Source organism: Dromiciops gliroides, chromosome 3 (genome assembly GCF_019393635.1).
Source record: "Dromiciops gliroides isolate mDroGli1 chromosome 3, mDroGli1.pri, whole genome shotgun sequence".
NCBI classification, from domain to species: Eukaryota; Metazoa; Chordata; class Mammalia; order Microbiotheria; family Microbiotheriidae; genus Dromiciops; species Dromiciops gliroides.
This window is the reverse complement of record NC_057863.1, coordinates 10,566,655-10,593,272: the sequence shown is the minus strand read 5'-3', so window position 1 is coordinate 10,593,272 and position 26,618 is coordinate 10,566,655. Positions and strand designations below refer to the sequence as shown.

Genomic DNA, 26,618 nt, shown 5'->3' with positions numbered 1-26,618 from the left:
GTGGGGGAGTGTGCCCCTGCACATTCTGGAGTGTTGTGGTGTTGACTGTGCACATCTCTGAATGTGGGCTCCAACCCTCCTCTCGGATGCTGTGAATCCCTGGATGGGTCCCATCGCCTGGGAAACTGCCAATCACGCACGTGCCCCTGGCTTCCCCACAATGGACCGCTTGTCTGGATGCCACTATCTGAGCCCTGCTGCTGACTCATGGCTCTCTTTCCTGGCCATTGACAGGTCCCCCTATTAGAGAGCGATGGGGGAGCTGGAGGGAGGGAAGAGACCAGAGCAGAGAGAAGAGAGAGCCAGAGCGGGAGAGAGACCTAAGCTAGAGAAAACCACAGTGATGGGCAGGGTCTGCTGAGGAGAAGCATCTGGGCAAGGATATCTTACCTCAGTCAATACCTGAATGGACTTCGGGGACTTTGGACCTTTCCTTAGTTAGGAACTGGGTGGAAGTCATCGGGCTTCCAAGGGTCTCCAAATCAGAAAAAGGACGGGTCTATGGGGTCCTGTGCCAGGGCCAGGTCTTGGCTTCAAATAGCATACAACTCATTGAGAAAGAAGCTGGTAAGTTGACTTTATTTCTCTCACTTTCTCCTAATTCTGTTGTCACCAAGAAACCCTTTCTTCACCTTGAGAACTCTGTGTCCTGGGGACTCCTGGGGCACAGCCCTGCTCTTTTGGGAGACATTTGGCCAGGCTTGAGCTCTTGCTAAAGGTCTGAGTCAAGTGGCTGTGCTGGTCACGTGTGTGTCATCTGAAGAGGCTGCGACCACAGTATCACAGATTTATAGCTGGAAGGCAATCAGATCCAGTCCCAAAGTTTTACATCTGAGGAAACAGAGGCATAGAGGTCTTAAGTGACTTGCCCAGGGGCATACAGCTAGCAAATGTCTAAGGTAGAATTCGAACCCAGGTCGAATCTCCTCCCCCCATTCCCTGCATATTCATCCTTTGGTATTTGCATTCTCTGAGTCCCACTCCCAACTCCCCCTCCTCTGCTCCCCCTGATCTGGACTGTCTAGGTAACTCCCAGTGTAGAAACACCCTTCACTAATCCACATTGACATCTGCTCTGAAGCTCGCATTCTTAGGATGCTATTCACAACCACTGTGAGAGACACAGACCACAGGTAGTGCTATTTCCACTGAGGCTCAGAGATATTATGCCAACAGCTATGAGGAGGAGGAGGAGCAGACAGAAGGTGTAATAACAGACCTGGAGCTCTAGGATGCTTCACCTTTTATGTGGCAGTTAAAAGTTAGCATCGCACATTGTGTGTATTATCTCATTTAGGTTAGCATTGGCCTTGGGAAGTAGGGAGCGCTCTGGATAGAATTACCTCCTTTTATAGATGTGGAAACTGGAACTCAGAAAATTCAAGCGACTTGTCCAGGGTCACACAGCCAGTAGGAGTCAGAGGCAAGCTTTGAACCCAGGTTTTTTGGCTCCAAGTCCAGTGTTCTGTCCACTATGCTGCATAGCTTTTCACTCAGAAGAGCCTTCACAACAAGGATGATCTTGGAGGGACTTTTCATCCCCCCAAAACCCTTTATCTTTATTTTTTCAGACCCCCCCTTTGGGTGCTAAAGGTGGTTGTTGTTTTTTCAAATAACATCTCCCACCTATCAAATACCCAACGGTACCATGGTGGGGTGGGTGGGGTTGGGGAGAAAATGATTCAGCTCATGTGATTTCCCAACTGCTTTACTCAGAAGAACCCCCTTCTCCTCACCCCACGCCCCAGGATATTAATGCATAGTGAGCCGGACTCATCAAAACTGCTTTTTTCAGGGTGAAATGGCTATATCGACAGATAGGGAATGGAACAGAATATTTCTTTTTTTTTTTTTTCAAAGAAATGAGAGTGAGCCACCTGCTTGAGGTTGTCTTGGAACATGGCAGCTACTGGTTCATACTGAGCTAATGAGAGGACAAACTGCTGGTGGTAGGGGAGGTTGGGGGCATTTGGGGAGAACGACGCTGAGGGCAGTCGATGATTATCTGCTAAATAGCTTGGCAGATGACAACTTCTGAGGGAGATGCCTTTGGCCTCTTCAAGGAGTCCCGGAGAAAGGTGCTCTGTACCTGATACCGGGTGGGTGGGTGGGGGTGGTGCAGCAGGGGCCAGCTCCTTTTCAGCCTCGGCCTTTGTCTCCCCATAATTCCTTTCAGTAGAGCTCAAAGGTTACAAGGTGAGCTCGGCCTCTGCCTCTCCTGAGCGAGCTCTTTGTCCATCTCTCTCTTTGTCTGTCTCATAACAACCCCCATCTGTACGGGGCTTGCCAAGAGACCCAGTCTTCCTGCTTGCTCCCCCTCTTTTCCCTTGGTCCTGCACTTTCCCTTCTTTCTTATGATAACCCAGATTTATAGGATGCTTCGACAGTTACAAAATCCTCTCTGTTTCACTCTCTGTCTCTTGGTCTTTGTCTCTCTGTATCTGTCTCTCCAACTCTGGTTTCTGTCTCTGTGACTGTCTTTGTGTGTCTCTTGCCATCCTCTATGCATAGCACTTTATGGTTTTAAAAGTGTCCCTTGTCTCTGTCTCTGCCTCTAAAGAAGGAGATAATATATCTGGGCCACTCTTTCCAATACACTTTTTCAGAAAGACACCAATTCTGAAAACAGAAACGTTTGTTCTTTTCTTTCTTCCTTCCTTCCTTCCTCCCTCCCTCCCTCCCTTCCTTCCTTCTGTAATGATTGGAATGACGCCACCTACTGGAGACTTGCTGTGGAGAGCTCCACCATGAGGAAAATGCCTCAGAGGCATTGTGGCTTTTCCTTGGCGTCAGGAAATGACGCTTGCTCATGGGTGCTGTCTATCAAGTCTACCAGCCAATCAACTGGAGGAGCCTCCTATGGTCTGGGAGGAGACAGGAAGGAGGAAAGGGAGCCTGCGCAGAGAGCGCGGGCCTTTTGGCTTCCGGACTTGATGGTGGTGGCGGCAGAGGACTTCACAGGAGATTTGAGGAAAGATAGGAATGCCAGACTGTTAGAATTCTGTTCTCAATCTTTTTCTTTCTATTTTCCAATAAACCCTTAAAAACCTAAACTCGTTTTATCAGTGATTTTTAGTCAGTTTCCCCCAAACTGGGGGAACACATTAGAATCCACATTTAGAATCTTAAATTACACAGTTTGGCTGACCACGAAGAGGAAAACCGAACGTTCATCTTCTGATCTTCTGATTGGGTAAGATTTCCCCTCCCTTGTCCCCTTAAATTGGAAAGAACTACCAAGTATAGGCTATTTTAAATTTCAAATGGATCTTTTAAACACCCTAAGTACCCCTTTTCTAGCTTTACCTTCACTAATCAAAGATGTTGGCCAGCTTGAACTTGAATATATTTTTATTACTCTTTGTGGTTTTGTGGGGCTTTTTGGTGTGGTATGGAGAATTTGGCATGTCCTAGATAATGTTAGAATAAAGATGATTCCCTGGGATTCCCCATTAGGAAAGCTACTTATGGATTGGAATGAGGGAAAACTTAGACTAAATACAACCATGACCAGAGGAGAGCTTATCAGACTGTGTTTTATGTGGCATGAGGAATTACAGGAAGAATGGCCCAAATATGGGTCATTTGATCCCCAAACATTGAGGCATTTGCAAAGAACCCTAAGTAGATGTCCACCTGAATATTTACGTTATTGGAAAATCTGGGCCAGAGCAAGTGAAAATTATCATACTAAAAATATAAAACGAGGAAAATCCAGGCCCCAGTTTACATCTGAGTCTGCCACCCAAACTGAAACGATAGACTGGCAGACAGACATGGCCTGCCTAACCGAAATGCCCAACAGAACAACTAAATCCAAGGCCATTCAGACTGAAATTCCAAATGACCCAACTCTTATTCCCTCACCCTCTACTTCCTCCATGCCAAACAAACAAATAAAGAAAGAAAGAAATGATTTCCCTGTAGAGGAGACAGAGAAAGTAAAAAAATTTTTCCCCTTCAAGAGATCCTCGCCCATGGTCAAAAAGGTACTATACGTAAGCTCAGACAATACACACCTTTTACACCCAAGGATTTGGCTTTATGGGGACAAAGCACTCCTAAATTTGATGAAGATCCCACAGCAGTTATCAGGCAGTTTAGAGCAATTTTTAGAGCATATCAGCCCACTTGGAATGATGTTACTGACCTTATGGAAATAATATTGTCCCCAGGAGAAAGAGCAGATATAGTAGCTGCAGCAAACAGCCTGGAAGCCACGGGAAAGGTTGATATTGGGTGGCCTATTCAAGACCCTGACTGGGACCCCAATAACCCTGAGCATTTTGATATGTTGAAAGATGCAAGGGAAACATTGCTGAAGGCAATGGAATCCTGTATTAGAAAGACTGATAACTGGCAAAAATTTATAGATATAGTTCAGGGACCTGATGAGAGACCTAATAGATTTTATGACAGGCTGTGTAAGTATGCCAGGCAATATGCTAGACTAGACCCATTAGACAGTAGAGACGCCCATATTATCTGCTCTCATTTTGTAAACCAGTCATTACCAGAAATTCGGAAATATTTTAAAAAGCAATGTCCTGGGTGGAATAGTTTGAGTCCTGACAGACTTAAAGAAATAGCAACATATATTTACGAAGGAAATGAGAGAGAAGAAAGGAACAGACAGGACATTTTAGCTCCAGTACAGGAAACAACAGGGCAGAGAAACTGGAAAATTGAAAATCGTTATCAACCCCCTAAATTTTGTGAGTACTGCAAAAAACAAGGACACTTCTTGAGGGAATGTAGAACTAGAAAACAAGACCTTAAGAGGACAATGACCGAGAGCCTTGAGGAATTCTTTGGGGGAAATCGAAATAATTTTGGAAACTTTTATCAGAAAGGAAACAACCGGAGTAATTATAACCCTTATTACAGGCAGAATCAAAATGGATATAAATCTTTTCAGGGGGATACAAAGAGACAGTATCAGGATAACCGTACACCCTATCAGGGAGGAACAGAAGGACAGAACCAGAATCAGGGTAACCATGGACTCCCTCAAAGGGGGGCACAGGATTGACAAGAGGAAGGGGAGGAATGGAACAAAGATAATGAAAGCAACATATTCCCAGATCTGGATTTTTTGAATGCGCTTGTGCCAGTTCATTCACCTCCCCAGAGTAATGAACCTCATGTGACCCTCAAAGTAGGGGACACGTATTATGACTGTTTACTAGACACAGGAGCTTCTAAATCAGTATTAATAAGCAAACCAGATGCTGGGTGTAGACCTGTAGGATTTTTAAATGTAGTAGGAGTCTCAGGAAAGAGCCAGAGAGTGGCAAAATTGAATCCTCGCATGGTATCTATGGGGCCCTTAACAGTAGAACATTCATTTTTACTCATGCCTGATGCCCCTGTAAATTTATTAGGTCATGATCTCCTTTGTAAGCTTAGAGCAACCATATCTTGTGCTCCAGATGGGGCTGTCTCCCTACAATTGCCAGAGGATACTGTTCATTTATTACCAATTTTACTTACAGAAGCTCAAGGAACAGCAGGGGAGGTATCCAAAATCCCCTCTGACATTCCTGAGTCTTTATGGGCCTCATCCCCTAATGAGGTGGGGCTCCTTAAGTCTGCCATACCTGTTACCTTTAAAGTTAAGGGGGGACCACCCCCCTCCATTCCACAGTATCCATTGTCTAGGGAAGCAATAGAAGGGATCACCCCTATAATTGAGGCTTTGAAAAGCCAGGGTATTATTATTCCATGTCATCACTCTCCATGCAATACTCCCATTTTGCCAGTTAAAAAACCCAAGCCTGGGCCAGATGGTAAACCTGTTTATCGTTTTGTGCAAGATCTTAGAGCAATTAATAATTATGTTATCCCTAGACATGCTATATTGGCTTCCCCTTCTACCATACTTTCTTCCATTCCCTATGAATCTACATGTTTCACAGTGGTAGACCTCTGCTCTGCCTTTTTCTCCATACCAGTACATGAGGACTTCCAATATTTATTTGCTTTTACCTGGAAAAATAGACAGTGGACCTGGACTAGACTCCCACAGGGATTTGTAGACAGTCCTACATTATTTTCCCAAATTTTACAGCAGGATCTGGTCTCTATTACCTTTAAAAGCTCCACACTAGTACAATATGTAGATGACTTACTTTTGGCCTCTCCTAATGCTGAAATTTGTCAGGAAGATAGCCGTCACTTACTGCTGGAGCTGCACAAGAGAGGACACAAGGTTTCCAAGACAAAGGTACAATGGTGTTTGCCCCAGGTAGAATATTTAGGATTTATTTTGGCTGCTGGAACTCGCTCTGTCTCTTCTAAGAGAGTCCAGGCCATTCAACAACTTTCTGCCCCCTCTACTAAGAAGCAATTAAGAGCCATTCTGGGAGCAGCTGGGTACTGTAGACAATGGATACCCTCTTTTGGTGAAATTACTAAACCTCTCATAGCTCTTACAAAAAGTTCTGTTCCAGACATTTTACAGTTGGATCCCCAGCATCTCTCAGCCATAAAAGAATTAAAACGGGCCTTGTTATCAGCACCTGCCCTGGGACTACCAGATTATAGTAAGCCTTTCACTCTCTTTGTGCATGAACAAAGGGGGGTGGCTTCTGGAGTCCTGACTCAGTCACTGGGGCCTAACCAACGCCCTATAGCCTACTATTCAATTCAGCTGGACCCTGTAGCAGCTGGAGTGCCACCTTGCCTTAGAGCAGTGGCGGCCACAGCCCTTTTGGTAGAAAAAGCCTCTGATTTGGTCCTAGGTAACCCTCTAACTGTGCAATGCCCTCATGAAGTGGAGGCTCTCTTAAGATTCTAAATGTGGATTCTAATGTGTTCCCCCAGTTTGGGGGAAACTGACTAAAAATCACTGATAAAACGAGTTTAGGTTTTTAAGGGTTTATTGGAAAATAGAAAGAAAAAGATTGAGAACAGAATTCTAACAGTCTGGCATTCCTATCTTTCCTCAAATCTCCTGTGAAGTCCTCTGCCGCCACCACCATCAAGTCCGGAAGCCAAAAGGCCCGCGCTCCCTGCGCAGGCTCCCTTTCCTCCTTCCTGTCTCCTCCCAGACCATAGGAGGCTCCTCCAGTTGATTGGCTGGTAGACTTGATAGACAGCACCCATGAGCAAGCGTCATTTCCTGACGCCAAGGAAAAGCCACAATGCCTCTGAGGCATTTTCCTCATGGTGGAGCTCTCCACAGCAAGTCTCCAGTAGGTGGCGTCATTCCAATCATTACACTTCCTTCCTTTTTTTCTTTCATATTTTCTCTCTCTCTGTCTCTCTGTCTCCATCTGTCTGTCTGTCTCCCTAAGTTCTTTTGTTACTGGCTGCCATCACTGAGTTAATTGGTGAAAATCTCGGTGGAGAGAGCACAGACTTTGAAAACTGTGGCTTTGGGTTCAAATGGAAGTTCTGCTACTTACTGGCTATGTAACTCTGGGCAAATCACTCCAAGCACTCAGCGCTTGTTTCCTTCCCTGCAGAATGAGGAGGTTGGACTTACTGAGATGATGTCCCTACTGAATGTCATCTGATGATCTTACCCTACAACAAACTTCAACTTTGCTTTCTTTTCTTCTCTCCAGCAAAGGGAAATAAGATAAAATTCCCACGTGGTTCTGGGCCAGCCTCAGCTCCCCCTTGTCCCACACTCCCCTTGCATTGCCCCTGGTTGCAGGGAGAGTCAGTAAGAAGGGTGCATCTCTGGTATCTTGGTAGGGCCTTGGGGAGGATGGCTGACGAAGAAGAAGAAGGAGAAGGAGAAGGAGAAGAAGGAGAAGAAGGAGAAGAAGGAGAAGAAGGAGAAGAAGGAGAAGAAGGAGAAGAAGGAGAAGAAGGAGAAGAAGGAGAAGAAGGAGAAGAAGGAGATGATAGCAATAATGAGCACTTAACCTTTGAAGGTTTGCAAAACACTTTACAAATGCTACCTCATTTTATTTTGACAATAGCCTGTGGAGGTAGGGGCTATTATTATTACCCCAATTTCTTTTTTTTACCCCAATTTCACAGATGAAGAAACTGAGGCAGACAGAAGTTAAGTGACTTGCCCAAGGTCACATAGCTAGTGTCTGAGGCTGGATATAAACACGGTCTTCCTGATGCTGGGCCCAGTGCTCTCAGGTACAGTTTCAGAAATGCTTTGCCTATGCACTCCATTTCCAGCTGCCTCTGACTTTCTCCAGGGTTCTGAGTCACTTATGCTCCATTATCATAACCCAAGGAACAAGATATATGTGTGTGGTGTGTGTGGAGGCAGGTTCACACTTGTCCTTCTGGACTTTGATGGATTAATGATCTCATCAACAATACCAGTATTCCCTCTTCCCTGTCCATATATAAGTCCCTCTCATCCTGTGTGGTTCTTGGTGATGTCTTTTTTCTTGGTCAAGTGGTTCACAGATTCTTGAGTGAGGGAGTGGCCTGACTGGGCTTGTGCTCTGGGAATGATCCTTTGGGAGCTGGGAGGGTATATTGAAGAGTGTCTGGGAGACCTTTGAGGAGGCTGTTGCAATGGTCCAGATGAGACACAACGAGGGCCTGAATTCAGCCAGCTATGCAGCCAATGAGCTTTTGTCAAGAGCTTACCACGTACCAGGCACCATGCTAAGTGCCGGGCATATGAATACAAATACAGAAAGAAAGACAGTCCCTGCTCTCAAGGATGGGGAGATAAAATGGTGCTAGAAAGTGGAAGGATGAAGGGGTGCCCTCCTTGGGAGCGACACTGACATCTGCAGAGTCGAGGGTTAGAAGGCTGTAGGGAGGAGGGAGATTCTAGGGGGAGATGGCAGTTGAGGCATGCTTGCAAAGTCTGGAGAACCAGAAGCAAAGCCAAGGGAGGAATAAACTCAGCCTGGATTCGGGAGGCTGTGAAATTTGAACAGAATCCGTGGGTGTATAGGGAGTGTTGGGTAGATCTACCCATTCACCTCTCTGATCACACCAGTCTATGCAACTTTCTAGTCACCACTTGCCACATCCCACAATGCATTTACTTCCACCTGAGTCTTTTCATTGCCCTTAGGGTCTGCTGAGATTCTGAGTCTTCAGAGCTTGTGGTCTGCTATGATTCAATTCTTTTAATTCAATTCAGGGGCAGCTAGGTGGCACAGTGGATAAAGCACCGGCCCTGGAGTCAGGAGGACCTGAGTTCAAACTCGGCCTCAGACACTTGACACTTACTAGCTGTGTGACCCTGGGCAAGTCACTTAACCCCAATTGCCTCACGAAAAACCAAACCAAACCAAAACAAAACAAGATTCAATTCAGTAAGGTTCTATCGGGTGCTTCATATATTGACACTGCTCTAGGTACTGAGCATGCAAAGACACAACCAGAATCAATATCCCCTTCCTTCTCTCATGGAGTTTATAGAAGATTAAGCAGAAAAAATATAAAGAGGAATTTCTGGCCTGAGGCCATAAGTCAGAAGGGGAGTTAGTTCACCATTGAAAAGGAGTCCTGTAGGGCAGAGGGGAAGCAATGGAGTGTCCTCTCTGTAGAACTCACTCAATGTTGATATTTGGTAGATGGTCCGACAAAGTCATCCTGGTGGCTCCATCCATGGGCTCTTGCATGGCCTCACCAGTTGCCTATAAGAACCTACATGGGTCTTGGAGGAAGCTGCTCCTTGCTCCCCTGGCAGCAGGCTCTTGCTGTAAAAGTTCTTTCTGCTGGAGAGAATTGTCCTTTCTCATGCTCCCATCAAGGATCACCCAGACCTCAGCCCAGACCATTCTCTTAGGGTTTTATGAAGCAGTGAAAGGTGAGAGAGGGCTTCCCAATCACCTTCTCAAGAATAATTTCCCCAAGGCCTGTGATGATGCTACAGGACTTCCTCAGTAATTCTCTCTGTTCTCTCTTCCATTCTTTCCAACTATTCCTCCCCGGGGCCCTAACAAAAGGGCTTTCTCTGGCCCAGGTTTTCCTCCTGCTTCATCTTTTTCTTTCTTTCCTTTTTTTTTTTTTTTTTTGGGCGGGGCAATTGGGGTTAAGTGACTTGCCCAGGGTCACACAGCTAGTAAGTGCTAAGTGTCTGAGGCCGCGTTTGAACTCAGGTCCTCCTGAATGCAGGGCCGGTGCTCTATCCACTGTGCCACCTAGCTGCCCCGCCCCCCAGCTTCATTTTTTAAATAGCTACTTCTACTTCCTTATATTAAGTGCTGAAGTAAGAGCATTCAATGGGGCATCCCCAGCGATGAGGAATGCTCTCTATAAGACACTGGCTTATCTGTCATTTCACATTTATTTGTGATCCTCTTTGCTTTGTTTTGAATCGATCCTGGGTGGATCTGGCTTTATTTGCCAGATCTCATAGGACCACAGCCATCTCCAAGCCTGTGTTCCCTTCCACCGCTTCTTGAGTGTGGGTATAAATTAGTTTTTTGTCATCCAGTTCCAGGATGATGTGTGATGAACTTGTACCTCAAGTGAACCCTAACCTGTATTGCTCTTGGTTGGCATTTAAAAAATCTTTATAAGAAGATTGTGTTTGCTGGCTGAGGCAGTTCCTGAGAGACAGAGTAGATAGCATTGCAGACCTAGAATCATGATGACCCAGGTTCAAATTCCGCCTCAGGCACACAGCGTCCTCAGTTTTTCCCTCTGTAAAACAGGCCCCCACTTGACCAGATCCAATGAGGCAATGCATGCAAGGCACCATATCCATGTCAGCCATTGAATCTTCCCTAATAAATGGGGATAATTGGAGTAGAGGCCAGCATCAGGTTCATGATGTGAGTCAGGTGATCTGTCTCCCCTCTGGAGCCGTTTGTATCCTGAGGCTGAAGTCCTTTCTTCGTGTTTTCTTTGCCTTCCTCACAATGACTGCCTCACTGAGGCCTGGCTCCAAGTAGGTGCTGAGTCATTAGGCCCCGAATTCAATGCAGTGGAATTACCGCCGTGTCCAAAGACCTCACAGACATCTTCTGGGAGGGTCCTAGCCACGAGAGAGACAGGCCTCTTGTGGCTGTCACAAGTGGGCACATGGCTGACACTTTTGGGGGCAGCTTGGGCTTCCACTGGGAGTGTGGAGTGGGCATCGAGCTGTCAGGAATTCAGGAAAGCTAATGGGGCATAGGCTCAGAGGCTCAGAGCCAGAGAACTCCAGCGGCCATGGCATCTCGGGCAGGCCTTGAGGATGACGACAATGACAGCAACAAGATGATGATGATTGATAGTGATGCTGTTGACCTTTCATTTTCAAAAAGCACCAACAAAATCACGAGTGATATGTCGACTTACATTCACTGGGTTTAAGTGTGGCAGAGTGGCACACAGGCATCGGCCTCATTCTTCCAGAGTCACTGGAGTCCAGTGGCAAAACAAAAGTCAAGATGACTGGTGATGGTCCGGTGAATGACCTTGGAGTCTTCAACAGCTGACCAAGCTCTGAGCTCCCCCCACGAGCCCTGGATCAAACGGTTCTCATCTGTCCATTCTGTCGGGGGAGTCTTCATCTGCTTGGGGCGGACATCCCTCCCCCTCACCACTGGGCTTCAGGCCTGTTGAGGAAGACCAGTACCTCTGACTTGGGCGTCCATCTGTCACCCAACTCTTACCTGTGGCTCCAAGAAGATGTAGCATGTGTGGCCGCCACACCCTAGGGAGCCCTTCTGGCAGACAAGCCAGACCATGTTGAGAGTGATTGAGGGCAGTGCTAATAACCACTTAAACAACCCTAGAAGGTTTGCAAAGTGCTTTACAAAAATTATCTCATTTTATAGACAAGAAAACTGAGGTCTGGAGAGATTAAATGATTGGCCCAGGTTCACACAGTCACAAAGAAGGTGCTATGAGATCTGAGCCCAGGCCTTTCCAGTTCCAAGTCCAGCACCTTATTCAGCACAGCTTCCTGTCTCTCTCCCAGACAACACAGATAAAGGAGGTTTCCTGAGGAAAGAGGAATTGAAGGTAAACTTCTTAGGGTTCTAGATTTAGGGTTAGAAGGAACGTTTGGAGGCTACCTAGGTAAAGCTACCTCATTTCACAGACGAGATGCTTGGAGCCCAGAGGGCTTAAGTGACTTGTCCAAAGTCACATAGCCCGTTACTGGTAAAATCAGGATCTGAACTCAGTCAGGTCTGCCGACTCCCAGTCCAGCTCGATTTCCAGGACTGTGCTGTCTTTAGAACTGGAAAATAATTGTATTTCCACACTTTCGGAGTAAATAATTACATGCCCAAGAAACTTCCATACTGCATTTCTTCATCTTCCCTCCCCTTATCCCTCCCTCACCTCAAAGTACCATCCAAACACATTGTTGGGTGATATTAGTTTAATTTCACCTAACCTCATAGAGCTTCCCTTTTTGACCTATTGGGATGGCTGGAGAAACCACACTGAATGTGGATTGCGTTTGTAAAAATCCAAGATTGCAGACTCCATTCAAGTCAATTCAACAAACACTATTAAACACTTGCTATGTTCTAGTCAGGCTGTGAGGTGGCATAGTGCATAGAGTGCTGGGCCCGGAGTCAGGAAAACCTGTGTTTAAATCTGAACTCAGACATTTCATAGCTATACGACCCTGGCAAGTCGCTTAACCTTGTTTGCCTCAGTTTCCTCATCTGTAAGATGACCTGGAGCAGGAAATAGCAACCCACTTCAGTATCTTTGCCAAGAAAATCCCAAATGGGGTCAAGAAGAGTTGGACAAAACTGAAAAATGACTGAACAACTCAAATGTTCTAGACCCTGAGTTCTGTTCCAGGGGTACAAAGAAATAAGTCCTTGACTATAGGACCTTACCTTCTACTCACAGCTTACGCACTTATTTATTACCTGTCTTCAAATATTTGAAGGACTGACCTAGAAGAGGGATTCTACTTGTTCTTCTTGACCCCAGAGGACGAACTGGGAGCCATGAGTGGAAGCTGCGAATTTAGGCTTGAAATGGGGAAAAATTCCCTAATCAACAGAGTTATCTCAAAGGAGGATGGGTTATCTTGGTAGGTAGTGAGTTTCCCATTACAAGAGGTATTCCAATAGATTCTGTGGGAATGCTCCCTTATTACATACATGGCAGAGGGGATTCCTACATGAGAGATATTTGAGAAATGTTTGATGATTGATGATCGATTAATTGGCTGTAACACCCTAGGCACCCTCTTAAATCCCTTCCAACTCTGGGGTTCTCCAATTCTCCCAGTTTTAGTCAGGGGAAGGGCTTGGTTTTTAGGGCCAACAGGCATTGGGGAGGTGGTCTTGGTGGTGAAAATTCCACCTGCAACCTCTCCCCAGTTCTTGTGACTCCCTCTTTGGATTTGGAGACAGAAAACTTTGGTTCAATTAAAGCCTGGCTCGGCCACTCAGTGCTTATGTGACATTGTCCATCATTAATCTTCTCTGGGGCTCCCTCCTCATCTGTGAAGTGAGGTGGTTGCACTAGCTAGATCCTGAGTTTCCCTCCAGCTGTTTGATTTGATGGTTCCAGGATGGGAGCTGATGGCTTTGCATGCTTCTTTTTCCCTTCTGATCTCAGTCTCAGCTGAGCATTTCTCTCATTCTCATTCATTGATGTGTTCTGGCCATGAACCCTGGATATCAATTTTATCCAGCTCCACTGTTTCCATGGCAGACCTATGATGTGGATCTCCATGGCAACTGAGAAAGGAGGCAGGAGAATGGCCCCCTGCTGGAAGCTGGCCTCTGTGGTTTGAGTCCAAATCTGAGCAAATGTCATCTCAAAATAGTTGGGGAGAGGATCAGGGGATGGCAGGAAATGAGACAGTCAGATAGAGGACAGTGGAGACAGATAGAATGGTCTAGCTGTGGGTGTGACTGCCCTGGGACAGGGGTGCAGTCCACCCCACTTGAATTCTAGCCTGCACCTTCATGGGGGTTGAGGAAGAAAGGATGAGGCCATGGGACTCTGAGAGTGCTAACCCTGAGGCAGTTATGACATAAAGCAGCTTAGATGACAGGAGATATATGGATGGTGGTTACTGTGGCAAGGAAGTATGCCCCTCTTCTCTGGGGCAAAGTCCTGTTGGTCTCATGCCACAGTTACCAATCAGGTTCCCCCCCCACTTTCCCCCACCGTGGGCTCCATTCAGCTGTCCACTGCTTTCATGTTTCTTGACCTAGCCCCTCTCCCCATCACAACCTTACTCTGAGACCTAAGTTAAAGTCAACAGCTTAATTACTTATTTTTCCAAGGGGCATTTGCATCTTAACTGGCACTCAATTTGGGAAGGTCAAATTACAATTTCAGTATTTAGCCAGTCAGCTCCAGGGGCTAATATCTCACACTACCCTCTGGCACAGAACAGACAACAAAGACTGTTCCTTTTTCCTGTTCTCACCTTGCCCTCTCTAGTCTCGATGTTTCACCAGTTCCTCCTCCTGGTTGGTTGGTTGTTGTCTTTAATTCTTTATTATTATGATCATTAATTATTTAGTTCATCTGCTGTTTTATTCACAAACCTCCCCCCCCATTTTCAAATACTCTTTAATGGTCCTGATAACGTGTTCCAAGTTCATATGGATATATACATACCAACACATCTTTTAAAAAAATAATATGCATTTTAATTTAAAATTTCAGTTCCACATTTTATCCCTTCCCCTCCCTGAGGGGATAAGCTATCAGATATAGGTTATATATGTGCAGTTATGTAAAATTTTACCATATTAGATATTTTGTATAATAAAACTTGAATAAAAGAAAAAAATAAAAGAAATAGAATGCTTCAGTCTTTGTTTAATCAAGTTCAGTTTTTTTCCCTTGGAATTGGATAGCATGCTTTATAAGTGGTCCTTTGGGATAGTCTTAGATCATTGTATTGCTGAGAATAGTTGTCATTCACAGTTCTTCATTAAGCAATATTGCTGTCTCTGTGAACAATGTTCTCCTGGTTCTGCTCACTTCACTATACATAAGTTCATAGAAGTCTTCTTTTTTTTTTGGTAAGGCAATTGGGGTTAAGTGACTTGTCCAGGGTCACACAGCTAGTAAGTGTCAAGTGTCTGAGGCTGGATTTTAACTCAGGTCCTCCTGAATCCAGGGCCGGTGCTTTATCCACTGTGTCACCTAGGTGCCCCCATAGAAGTCTTTTTAAAATATTAATTAATTTTTTTACTCCATTCACTTAGAATTTTATTTTTTTTCAAATTACATATAAAAACAAATTTTGACATCAATTTTTAAAACTTTGTGTTCCAACTTCTCTTCTTCCCTCCCTCCCCACTCTACCCCTCCCCCAAGAACTAAAGCAGTTCAATATAATTTATATATGAGTAGTCATGCAAAACATCTCCACATTAGCCAGGTTGTGAAAGAAAACAGATAAAAACAAAACTTCAGATTAAGGAGCTATCAAAAAATTATGCTTCAATCTGTTTTCAGATGCCATCAATTCTTTCTCTGTAGATGGATTGCAATTTTCATAAGATCTTTGGAGTTGTCTTGGATCATTACATTGCTGAAAATAATCAAGTCATTCACAGCAGATCATCTTACACTATTGCTGTTATTTTCTCTACAGTACATTTTGCTCTGCATCAGTTCATGTAGGTTTTTCCAAGTTTTTCTGATAGCATCCTGCTCATCAATTTTTTTTTGTTTCTGATAAAGTAACTAATAAAAAAATTATGTTTCAATCTGTATTCAAATACCATCAGTTCTCTCTCTGTAGATGGATTGCATTTTTCATAAGATCTTTGGAGTTGTCTTGGATCATTACATTGCTGAAAATAACCAAGTCATTCACAACAGAACATCTCACAATAATACTATTATTTTGTATACAGTGGATTTCACTTTGCATCAGCTCATTCAGGTCCCTCTAGGTCTTTCTGATAGTATCCTGATCATAATTTAAAAAAATTGTAAACTACATTCATATAGTACTTTAAAGAGAGATTTCCTTACAATGAACTCATAAGGTTGATTATTGCAACAACAGTAATAGATGACTTGTATACAGTACCTTAAACTTGACAAAGAATTTTCTTCCCAATAGCCCAGAAATATAAGTACCATACATTTTGTGATCAATCATCAATCAAGCATAATCCATCAACCCTCATCATTATCCTCAGTCAATCCTCATCATTGTCCTTTTTTTTGTTAGGCAATGAGGCTTAAGTGACTTGCCCAGGGTCACACAGCTAGTAAGTGTCAAGTGTCTGAGGCTGGATTTGAACTCAGGTCCTCCTGAATCCAGGGCTGGTGCTCTATCCACTGCACCACCTACCTGCCCCAATCCTCATTATTCTCAATCAATCCACCTTTTCTTCAACTGTCCTCATCATCAATCAATCCTCATCAATAATCCTTGCCTTCCTCCTATCATCATCAATCCATCAATCAATCCCTCATCATCATCTTACATTACTCTTGCCTCTGCTTCAAAATTTTTTTCACAGTTACTATTGTTAACTGTTTCTCTCCATCCTATTCCCTTCCCATGATATTTACTCGATTTTCTCTCTTTTACCCTATCCCCCCATAAAAGTGTTTTGCTTCTGACTTCTCCCTCCCCCACTCTGCCCTCCCTTCTTTCACTCCTCCCTCCTCATCCCCTTCCCCTTCTACTTTCCTGCAGGGTTGGATAGATTACTCCACCCAATTGAGTGTGTAGGTTATTCCTTCCTTGAGCCAACTCTGATGAAATTAAGGTCTTTGAGCTAATTCTGTTGAGGGTAAGGCTCATTCACTTCCCCACTCCATAAACCCTTTCCTGCTTCTTTTGTGTGAGATTTTACCTCATTCTACCTCTCCCCTTTCCCTTCCCCCAGTGCATTCCTCTCCCCCCTCAATTTTACCCTAAAGATGTCATTATGGGGAAGCTAGGTGACACAGAGGACAAAGCACCTGCCCTGGACCCGGGAGGACCTGAGCCCAGATCCAGCCTCAGGTAGTTCTTCATTCTTGAAGAGGGCCAAAATGACATCACCATGTTAGAGTCAAATTACAGAGTGTCTGACTGTGGCTGATCAGACCAGTACAAGCTTGGAATGCTCTGCCACAGGTTGGGCACAAATAATCTATGTAAACATTTGGGTTGAGTTCTCTAAATTTGTGCATCTTGCAGGGTTTTTGAGCTACTTGAGTTCTGCTTTGCTCACAGAGCACAGCACCTTCACTGATGAGAACATGCCATGCCTGGCGGTCCTGTGCCAGTGTCTCCCATGTCATGCATACAATTCCAAAGTCCTTGTCCTTATATCACTTTTTCTCATCACCATGTGAGCTTTTGCCTTCTGTGAATTCTCCATAAAATAGTCTTTTAGGCAAGAACACATTTGGCATTTGAACAACACAGTCAGTCCACTGGAGGTGCACTCTCTGCAGCAGAGTTTGAATCCCTTCTCCTACAACTGGGATGGACCTTTCCCTTCCTTTTCTCCCTCTCCCCTATGCCTTCTTCCAAGGCTCAATTCAAATGTGACTTATTCCATCTGACTTGAATAGAATATAGATCAGTGGTGATTCCTTTTCCCCATGCTCCAATCAGACCACATCTAGAGTACTGTGTTCAGCTCTGGTTCCTACATTTTCAGAAGGACAAAGAGAAGCTGGATTGTATCCAGAGAGAGTAACTCAGGAGGATGAAGGGCACTGAAGTCATGCCATTCTAGGACTGACCTAGGAAATACCTTGGTGGTATTTAGCTTGGAGAAGAGGAGACTCAAGGGGGACAAGAGGGCTGGCTTTAGTTATTTGAAGGACTACGATGGAGGAGAGGTTAGACTTTTTCTAAGGAAGGAAGAACTATAAGCAATGGCTAAATGGTGCAAAGAAGTAAATTTAGACTTGATATGAGAGAAAAACTTACTTGAAAATAGAATTTTATCTAGGGACTTGTTAGTAGGTGGCACAAAGGACAGAACACTGGACTTGGAGTCAAGAAGACTTGAGTTGGCCTCAGACATTTAGTAGCTTTGTGACCTTGGGCTAGTCATTAACCTGTATCTGCCTCATTTTCTTTAACTATAATTTATTTTTTTTTTAGGCAGGGCAATGAGGGTTAAGTGACTTGTCCAAGGTCACACAGCTAGTAAGTGTCAAGAGTCAGAGGCCAGATTTGAACTCAGGACCAGTCCAGTGCTTAATCCACTGCACCACCTTGCTGCCCCCTTTCCTTAACTATAAAATGAGGACAAGCAAGAAGATTTTTATTTCACACTTCAGCTGGAATCAGGAGCGAAGCAAGGTCTGCCCTTGAGGTTGGGATTGATTGAGATGGTTCCTTCTCCTAGGACCTGTTTGTTTTTAATTACGCTTTTATTTAATCCAACTAAACTCCTTACTAAGGAAATGACAGGCTTGATGAATAGATGGAGAGAACAGGCTTACTCTTCAAACTAATTCAGTCATTCTCCAAGATAAGAAAAGACCCTGTAGGTGCTGGTGTGGACAGCTTGTTGGGTTGATTGATGTCCACTTCTGTCCATGGTCCTGACTCCTTTTAGAGAACCACACAGTTATACCACTTACCTAACTACGCTATCAAAGCCATCTAAATGTGTAATGGGCTGCCTAAGAAGGCTCCTCCTCATTGGAAGTCTTTAAGCAAAGCTTAGATGGCTACTTGTCAAATTTATTTTAGAGGGGATTATTTTCTGTTAGGGGTGGGATTAGATTTCCATGGAGATCCCTTTAATCTTTGATTCTGTGACACTGAAATCTTATTCTGGAAACACTGCAGTTATCTGTCTACTTCGTCTGCATGGGGGAAAAGCATCTCTTGTCTGGGAATGTCTTGAAACAAAAATTTAATAATAATCAAAATGCAAGGTTTAGATTTAATGACTGAGCCCTGGAGTCTTTGGTTCCTTTCTTTCAATCCTATTCCTCATACTTCTTACACACTGGTTGGTTGTGTATACTTTTCTTTCTTCCAGGAGAGCCATGAGTAGCCCATATTTCCCAGCTCGGACAGTGCTGTTTGAGAGGGAGGAAGGTGGAGTGACTTATAGGATACCTGCCCTGCTCTACCTCCCCAAGAGGGCCATTCTACTGGCCTTTGCAGAAGAGAGGCTCAGCCCTGATGATTCCCATGCAAATGTGCTGGTCCTGAGAAGGGGGGCCTTCTATAGGACCTACGTGGAGGTGAGTGATACCTGGGCCATGGAGTTACCCTCCAGGGAAGCATAAGGAACATCCTGATCAGCTGACTTTGGTGAGGGCTATGGAGAGGTGTTGGGCAAATTTTGGGTTATGCTTATTGAATTGATGGGCTTCTGTGGGGGAGGCTCAGATGAAATATCAACATCTCATTTCCAGAGACCAACACTCCTACAGTAGCAGGGCAGGGGAAGCATTAGAGGTTGGAGGGATGCCTCAGAAGTCCCTACCTTTTGTGGGAGCTGGTGCATTCTGGGAAGGAGAGGACTAAAGACTAGGATGTTCAGCAGCATCAGGAGGCAGTGTCGCATACTGGCTCTTGATGCTGGGAGTGGAGTCAGAAGCTACCAGGGAGCCGAATCTAGGCTCTGATACTTAGAGCTGTGTGACCTAAGGCTAGTAACAACCTCTTTATTTGTCAAGTGGGGACAATAATAGCCACGGGACCTTCCCCTATGGTTTGTTATGAGGATCAGGTGAGATGATATATGTAAAGCAAACACTCTAGTCCTATATGCATATCAGCGATCATTGTCTTCCTCATTAGATATGGACACAGGCAGGAGTCCTGCATATGCTTTGTCTCTCCATCAGTGGAGAGAGTTCCCATACCAGGAGAGAGTAAGCTCCAGATCAGAGATCTTACCCTTTTTAGGCCATGCATCCTTTTTTTCCCCTGGGGCAATGAGGGTTAAGTGACTTGTCCAGGGTCACACAGATAGTAAATATCAAGTATCTGAGGCTGGATTTGAACTCAAGTCCTCCTGAATCCAGGGCCAGTGCTTTATCCACTGTGCCACCTAGCTGCTCCCCATGCATAATTTTTGACAGTTTAGTGAAGCCTACAGACCCTTTCTCAGAATAATGATTTATTGTCTATATACATAATTGAAGGGAATATTAAGTTTCAGCTAGAGATTGCTGAGAATAGAGATGTAATTTTTTTCCCATCCAAATTGATGGATCTCCTGAAATCTATTCATGGACCCCAGGTTAAGAACTCCTTTCCTAGAATTTTTGTATATTCAAGTAACTTATTATATTATACAAATGTATGACCAATTCCCCCAAACCTGAATGTAATCACAACTTTCACAGTAATGTCTTATTCTAGTCCTTCACAGGAAGCAGTATGGTTTGGTGAAAAGAACTCTGACTCCTGAGTCTGAGGACCAGGGTTCAAATCCCAGTTCTGTTACTTACCATCTGTGTGACCATGGGCAAGTTGTTTAATCTCTTTGGATCTCAGTTTCCTCATTTGTGAAATGAGGGGGTTGGAGTAAATGACCTTCCAGCTCTGGATCTATGATCTATGTAAGCTCCTTGAGGGTAGGAGCCTTTAGTCACCTTTGTGCAGTCCCCTGCACGCAGTAGGTGGTGGATAGAGAGCTTCCCTCAGAGCTCAGAAGACTGAAGCTGCCTCTGACACCTTCTGGCTGGGTGATCCTCACTCAGCAAGTCTCTAATTATCAGAGCTCAAGGAAGCTCTTTGGGATGCTAAGTTGAAGAGAAGGGGCTGACCTGCACTGGTAGAATGAAATAACAGGTCTAGTCTCTCTCTCTCTCAGTGTTATTACCCCCATTTTACAGATAGGGAAACTGAGACTCAGGGAAGTTAACTGACTTGCCCAGGGTCATGTTGCTAGTATCAGAGCCACGGCTTGAATCCAGGTTTTCTCACCTAAGGACAGTGCTCTTTTCATGAATTAAACCTCTCCCCTTGGTACTTCATCCATTACTCTAGTCCAGTGGTTTATTCCAGCTGTGCACAGGGTCTGTCTGATCTCTTGGCCCTATGACATTCTCCTTGAACTTAGAAGGTTTTAGAACCACTGGTGTTTTTTTTTTTTTTTTCAGGGCAATGAGGGTTAAGTGACTTGCCCAGGGTCACACAGCTAGTAAGTGTCAAGGGTCTGAGGCCATATTTGAACTCAGGTCCTCCTGAATCCAGGCCCAGTGCTCTATCCACTGTGCCACCTAGTTGCCCCCTAGAACTACTGTTGAATGAAATCGAGACCCTTTAAGTTATAAAGAGAATCTGGAGTGTGCAGCACATTGAGAAAGGTGAGAGAATCATGAATGAAGAGAAACAGCGAGCTTGACACAGAGCAAGAAGAGAGTTTTGATGCTTTTCTTCCCTCTCCAGTGGGGAGACATGCGAGTTGTGAAGACAGCATCTCTGGAGGAGCATCGGTCCATGAACCCCTGCCCTGTGTATGATGAGCTCACTGGTACGGTCTTCCTCTTCTTCATCGCAGTGCTGGGCAACACCCCGGAATCCTTCCAGATTATGACTGGCAAGAATGCAGCACGCCTTTGTTATGTGACTAGTTCAGATGGGGGCCTCACCTGGAGTGCTGTCACTGACCTGACAGAGCAGGTCATTGGCTCTGTTATAGAAGGTAAAGGAGCCCACATAGAGCTGGTGAAATCACTCTACTTAAAATGATTGTCTTTGGCTCTTATTTGTGGTCGAATAAGACTTTATTAGCAAAAGAGAAATAATGGGGGAAGAGAATTCTCAGTAGAATCCAGATTGGCCATTCCAGTCCAGAGTTTCAAGGGACAAAAGCCATGCCCAGTTGAGAAGATGTGGGGTTTGGAGGTAACCACAATAACCTGGTTGATAAAGGATGCTTAGGCTACACATGCCTTGGCCATCTCACTGCCTGACATATAGGCAGTGTCTATGAGGCTGCTTCTTGTAGAACTTTACCATGTGTTGCCATGTACAATTTTTCTCTCTTTTCTCCCCTTCTCTTCCTTTTTCCATCTTCCTCTCTGTCTTCCTCACAATCAGTATTTACTGACTTGTTGCTGTTGTTGATCTTTCATTCTTCTATTTTTTTTTTTGGTGAGGCAATTGGGGTTAAGTGACTTGCCCAGGGTCACACAGCTAGTAAGTGTCAAGTGTCTGAGGCCAGATTTGAACTCCAGGGCCGGTGCTCTATCCACTGTGCCACCTAGCTATCCTGATCCTTCATTCTTAAAGAGAACCAATGACACCAGGAGAATGATATCTTGACTTGCAAGTGAATTGGATTTAAGTAAGGCAGGGCTGTGCAAAGTCATCAGCCCCACTCTCTCCCCCAGAGGCTTTTGAGTCCAACAGCAACAGCAACAGCAACAGCAACAGCAATAGCAACAGCAGCAGCAGCAGCAGCAGCAACAGCAGCAGCAGTAGCAGCAACAGCAGCAGCAGTAGCAGCAACAGCAGCAGCAGCAGCAGCAACAGCAGCAGCAGCAGCAGCAACAGCAGCAGCAGCAGCAGCAGCAACAGCAGCAGCAGCAGCAGCAGCAACAGCAACAGCAGCAGCAGCAGCAGCAACAGCAGCAGCAGCAGCAACAGCAACAGCAACAGCAACAACAGCAGCAGCAGCAGCAACAATTTCCTGAGTGCTTATTGTACTCCCAGGCCTGTGTTAAGAGCTGTGAGGGGATCAAAAGAGGGGAGGTTTGAGGTCTCAGAAAGAACTGGGCTGAAACATTGCCTCTGACATTTACTAGCTATGTGACCATTGGCAATCACTGAGCCTATTTCTCTTTTTTTCTTTTGAGTCTATTTCTCATATGCAAGAATTGTTAGAATAATTGCCTCACAGATTGCTTGAGAGGGTGAAAAGGTAGGTATGTTTGTAAAATTCTTTGTTTCTCTTAAAGTATTATATAAGTGACAGTTATTATACTTAGGTTTTAGAATCATTGCTTAAATCTCTTTTTTATAGTCATTTTCTCTTTCTTTTCACATTTTCTCTTATTTCCTTCCTCCTTGACTTGTTTTATGCTTTTGTATTAGTTTATAGGTTCAGGGACTGATTGGAGGCAGGAGAAGTGATTTTGCTCTCTCATCTCTTTCCCCCACCATTTAACAACAAATGCTTTCTAAATGTATGACTTTGTTGTAAGCCAGCAACTCCATTAGAGAAATGAAAGACAGCATAGGTGGAAAACATATATATGTGTATGTGTATATATGTATATGTGTATGTATGTGTGTAAAGTCAAATTTATTGAAGGGAGGTATGGGAGATACAGAAAATGGTCCCTGAGTTTTATGTGAGACTGAGAACATACCTCTTAGTTTTCTCCATGTTTCTCTGCATGAGGCATCCTTATCTAATCCATGGGGTAGCCAAGCCCTGTGTCAGCTATTTATTCAGTCCTTGTGGAATTCAATGCATGGGTCTAACTTATCAGATGACAGCAGCATAATAATAATAACAACTAATATTTGTATAGCAGCCATGATGTACCAGATATTAAAAATCACAGATATTACAAATATTACAGATATGGGGTATTTCACTCTACTGGGGTATTTCAGCTGTAAGGAAGGTACCATCAACTTTGACAGAAAGTCATTGCAAAATGCGTATGTACATAAATATAAACATTTGTGTATGCATGCATGTTTTTGACAATCAGATGTCCCAATTCTATCCAGGAAAAGCAAGTAAATAAATGGATTTATAAGATTCTCTTTTTTTATAGGTAAGGTTATTCTTGCCTCTGCTAAGAAAGGAGTGGGAAGACAAGGGGAGACAGAGACTTTAACAAAAGGGAGGGAGTTTGAAACACTAGATCCCGATCTAGCCTACAACCAATCTTTGCTCATAATATGGTAGGATACATGGGGAAGTAGAACATGTAGCTATACATATGTGCATTTACATATATATTCTATACTGAACCTCCCAGGGAGCATCTAGGCTCCTTGAATACCGTAGCTATTTAATGTTTGTCTGAATCTTTAACATTAAGCACAGTGCCTGGTACCTTATAGGCATTAATAGGTAGATGGTTAGATGATAGATAGCATAGATAGGTGATAGAAACGATAGATTCAGCATTTATTAAGCATTATCTATGTGACAGGATCTGTGCTAATCATTGGGTATACAAATACAAGCAAGACAGTCCCTGCCTTTAAGGAGCTTACAATTTAATGGAGGAAGATAACACATAAAGGGAAACCGGAAGCGGGAACCCGGCCAGGAGTGGGCTGGGCCCCCAGAGTGATAGATGCTTGTTGAAATGGTTCAAAAGGCTAGGGTAGCCTGGGCTTTTAAGTCGGAACCTCAATGTTTCCTGTGCTGTTCCTCCTTATGTAAGTGATTCTCTAGGAGTGTGTTTGGGAAAGGGTCGTTAATGTTAAGTTACTATTACTAATTCTCTTCCTCTTCCTCCTTGTCCTCTCCTCCTCATCTTCCTCCTCCTCCTCTCCACCCTCCTCTTCCTTTTTCTTCTCCTCTTCCCTTCCTCCTCCTCCTCCTCTCTTTTTTCTGCTTCTCCTCTTCCTCTTCTCCACCCTGCCTTTCCTCCTCCTCCTCCCATCTCCTCTCTTCTCCTTTCTCCTACTCATTCATAGCAGTCTCTCTCTGTCTCTGCAGATTGGGCTACCTTTGCCCTGGGCCCTGGCCATGGCATCCAGCTGAGGTCAGGACGTTTGCTTATTCCTGCTTACACTTACCACATCGACTGCAAGGAGTGCTTTGGGAAAATCTGCAAGACCACCCCTCACTCCTTCACCTTCTACAGTGATGACCACGGTCAGAGCTGGCAATTTGGGGACTTCATCCCCAACCTGAAAACTGGGGAGTGCCAGCTGGTAAACGTGTATGAAGAGGATGGCAGCAATGTTCTTTATTGCAATGCCAGGAGTCCCCTGGGATGCCGGGTGCAGGCACTCAGCATGGATGATGGGGCTGCTTTTCTCCCAGGGCAGCTGGTCCGGAAGTTAGTGGAGAGCAACCGTGGTTGCCATGGCAGCATCGTTGGGTTCCCAGCTCCTCTAGTTAGGAACTCCTCTCACTTTCTGTCACAAGGGGAGAGATGGTTTGTTGGCTGTGACTATTCCCATTTCCTACAAAAGCTTCAGAGACTTCAGAAGCACAAAGGAGAGAGCCCGGTCACCTCTGTGCAAAATGCACCCCAAAGCCGCCCCCAACAGAAGATCTCTGCTGCTGCTGGTGGTTCAGGCCAGACCGCCCCAGGGCCTGTCTCTCCATCTTCCACCACATCTCAGACACCTACCTGGGTGCTCTATTCCCACCCTACTAGCCACAGGTCTCGGGTAAACATGGGCGTCTACCTTAGTACTTTCCCCAGAAATGCTGACAGCTGGACCAAGCCCTGGGTGATTTATGAAGGGCCCAGTGCCTACTCTGATCTGGCAGCTATTGAGCTGCCATTTTCAGAACCAGCAGCCCCAGGGATTCCGGCCATCACTTTTGCCTGCCTCTATGAGAGTGGGGCCAGGTACGCCTATGAAGAGATCTCCTTCTGTCTGTTCACACTCTCGGAAGTCATTGAGAATATACCCATTAAGGCAAGCTCGCTGAGTCAGAGTTGCCAGGCAGGAAACAAGAACCATTGGAAAAGCTGTGTGATTTCCTGAATATTCTCCTCTCCTTGTCCTGGGAGGGAGATCCCAGGACAGCCTTGTCTCTTTAGTCCCATCTCTATCGAAAGCCTACAGAAATGTCCTAACACCACAGAACAGTTCTTGTCATTCTATAACACATCATCAGCTTTCAGTGGGCACTTGCTGAAGTTGGAAAACTGGTAAAAATGCAGCTTAATGTTTTCAACTCACAGTTAGTTTGTTTGATGGCTTCAAAATAAATATAGGGCTAGCTCCTTTAGGAATTTGGTTTGCATCATTTACCTGAAGGAATATCCCTTAACAAATGAATGAATTAGGTTGTTTATGTGTTTTTTTTTTCCAATTCTGAATGGAGGACTTTATTTTCTTCCTAAATTCATTGCTAAATTCTTCCCTTATGATTTTTTTTTTTGTGGGGCAATGAGGGTTAACTGACTTGCCCAGGGTCACACAGCTAGTAAGTGTCAAGTGTCTGAGGCCGAATTTGAACTCAGGTCCTCCTGAACCCAGGGCTGGTGTTTTATTCACTTTACCACCTAGCTGGCCCCTTATGATTTTTATTTCTCCTTTGAGCCATTCTGAAGCTTTCCATGATCTTTGGATGTTATACAGTATTTTGTCTTTCATCAGGCACTCTTTCCTTCATTTGGTAATATTTGATAATTGTACTTGGAGATCTCTTTGTGTTTTTATGCATTTCTTCCTTCTGTTATTTTAGTATTATCCTTTCTATTGGTTTATCTGCTGGTATCCTGGGCTTTTGTTGAGCTCTTTTCACTTGATATCTCTATCATCTTTTTTCTTGTATTCCCCATTCCTCACCCTCCAGCTCCTCTTTTTTCATTGGTGCTATAGGTCCTGCATACTGAGTTACTAGACACCAGAGCTGCCTTAATCCTCCTTAGAAAGGGGATAGTTAGTTTGCCTGCCTGAATCTCTTCCCAGAGTAACTGGTGTGTAGGAATGATCTCAGCTTGGTTTCCACTCATCTTTCCCTCAGACCCAGCACATTTGTGCTGGTTCATTTTCAGATTACCTGATTCCTCCCTTCGTTCTTTGGGCAGAGAAACTGCAGTTTTTTGGGGGGTCCTTACCTCAAGGCTAGGTTCCTGGCACAAGCATTAGAGTGCAGATGTTAGCTGCCAGGGGCTAGTGGAGGTAGATGGGTGTCTTA

General features: G+C 44.6%; 1 protein-coding gene across 3 annotated transcripts; it reads left to right on the top strand.

The window, feature by feature from the left end:
- Positions 1 to 262: 262 nt before the first annotated feature.
- NEU4 (neuraminidase 4) lies at positions 263 to 25,757 on the top strand. 3 transcript variants are annotated; one of them, XM_043996363.1, is made up of 4 exons: positions 263 to 567; positions 18,837 to 19,044; positions 21,206 to 21,461; positions 24,450 to 25,757. In XM_043996363.1, exons 2-4 carry the CDS (start codon positions 18,844 to 18,846, stop codon positions 25,454 to 25,456), a joined length of 1,464 nt encoding a protein of 487 aa, XP_043852298.1. In that variant the 5' UTR covers positions 263 to 567; positions 18,837 to 18,843; the 3' UTR covers positions 25,457 to 25,757. The 3 variants fall into 3 exon arrangements, with proteins under 3 accessions (XP_043852298.1, XP_043852299.1, XP_043852300.1); XM_043996364.1 differs by lacking the exon at positions 263 to 567 and adding an exon at positions 7,792 to 7,886; XM_043996365.1 differs by lacking the exon at positions 263 to 567 and adding an exon at positions 7,997 to 8,106.
- The last annotated feature ends 861 nt before the right edge of the window (positions 25,758 to 26,618 follow it).

Excerpts from the sequence above, each read along its gene's own strand:
- NEU4 (XM_043996363.1), top strand. The coding sequence starts at position 18,844 with ATGAGTAGCCCATATTTCCCAGCTCGGACAGTGCTGTTTGAGAGGGAG. Across the intron at positions 19,045-21,205 it reads TCTATAGGACCTACGTGGAG|TGGGGAGACATGCGAGTTGT; the intron begins GTGAGTGATACC and ends TTCCCTCTCCAG. Across the intron at positions 21,462-24,449 it reads CATTGGCTCTGTTATAGAAG|ATTGGGCTACCTTTGCCCTG; the intron begins GTAAAGGAGCCC and ends CTGTCTCTGCAG.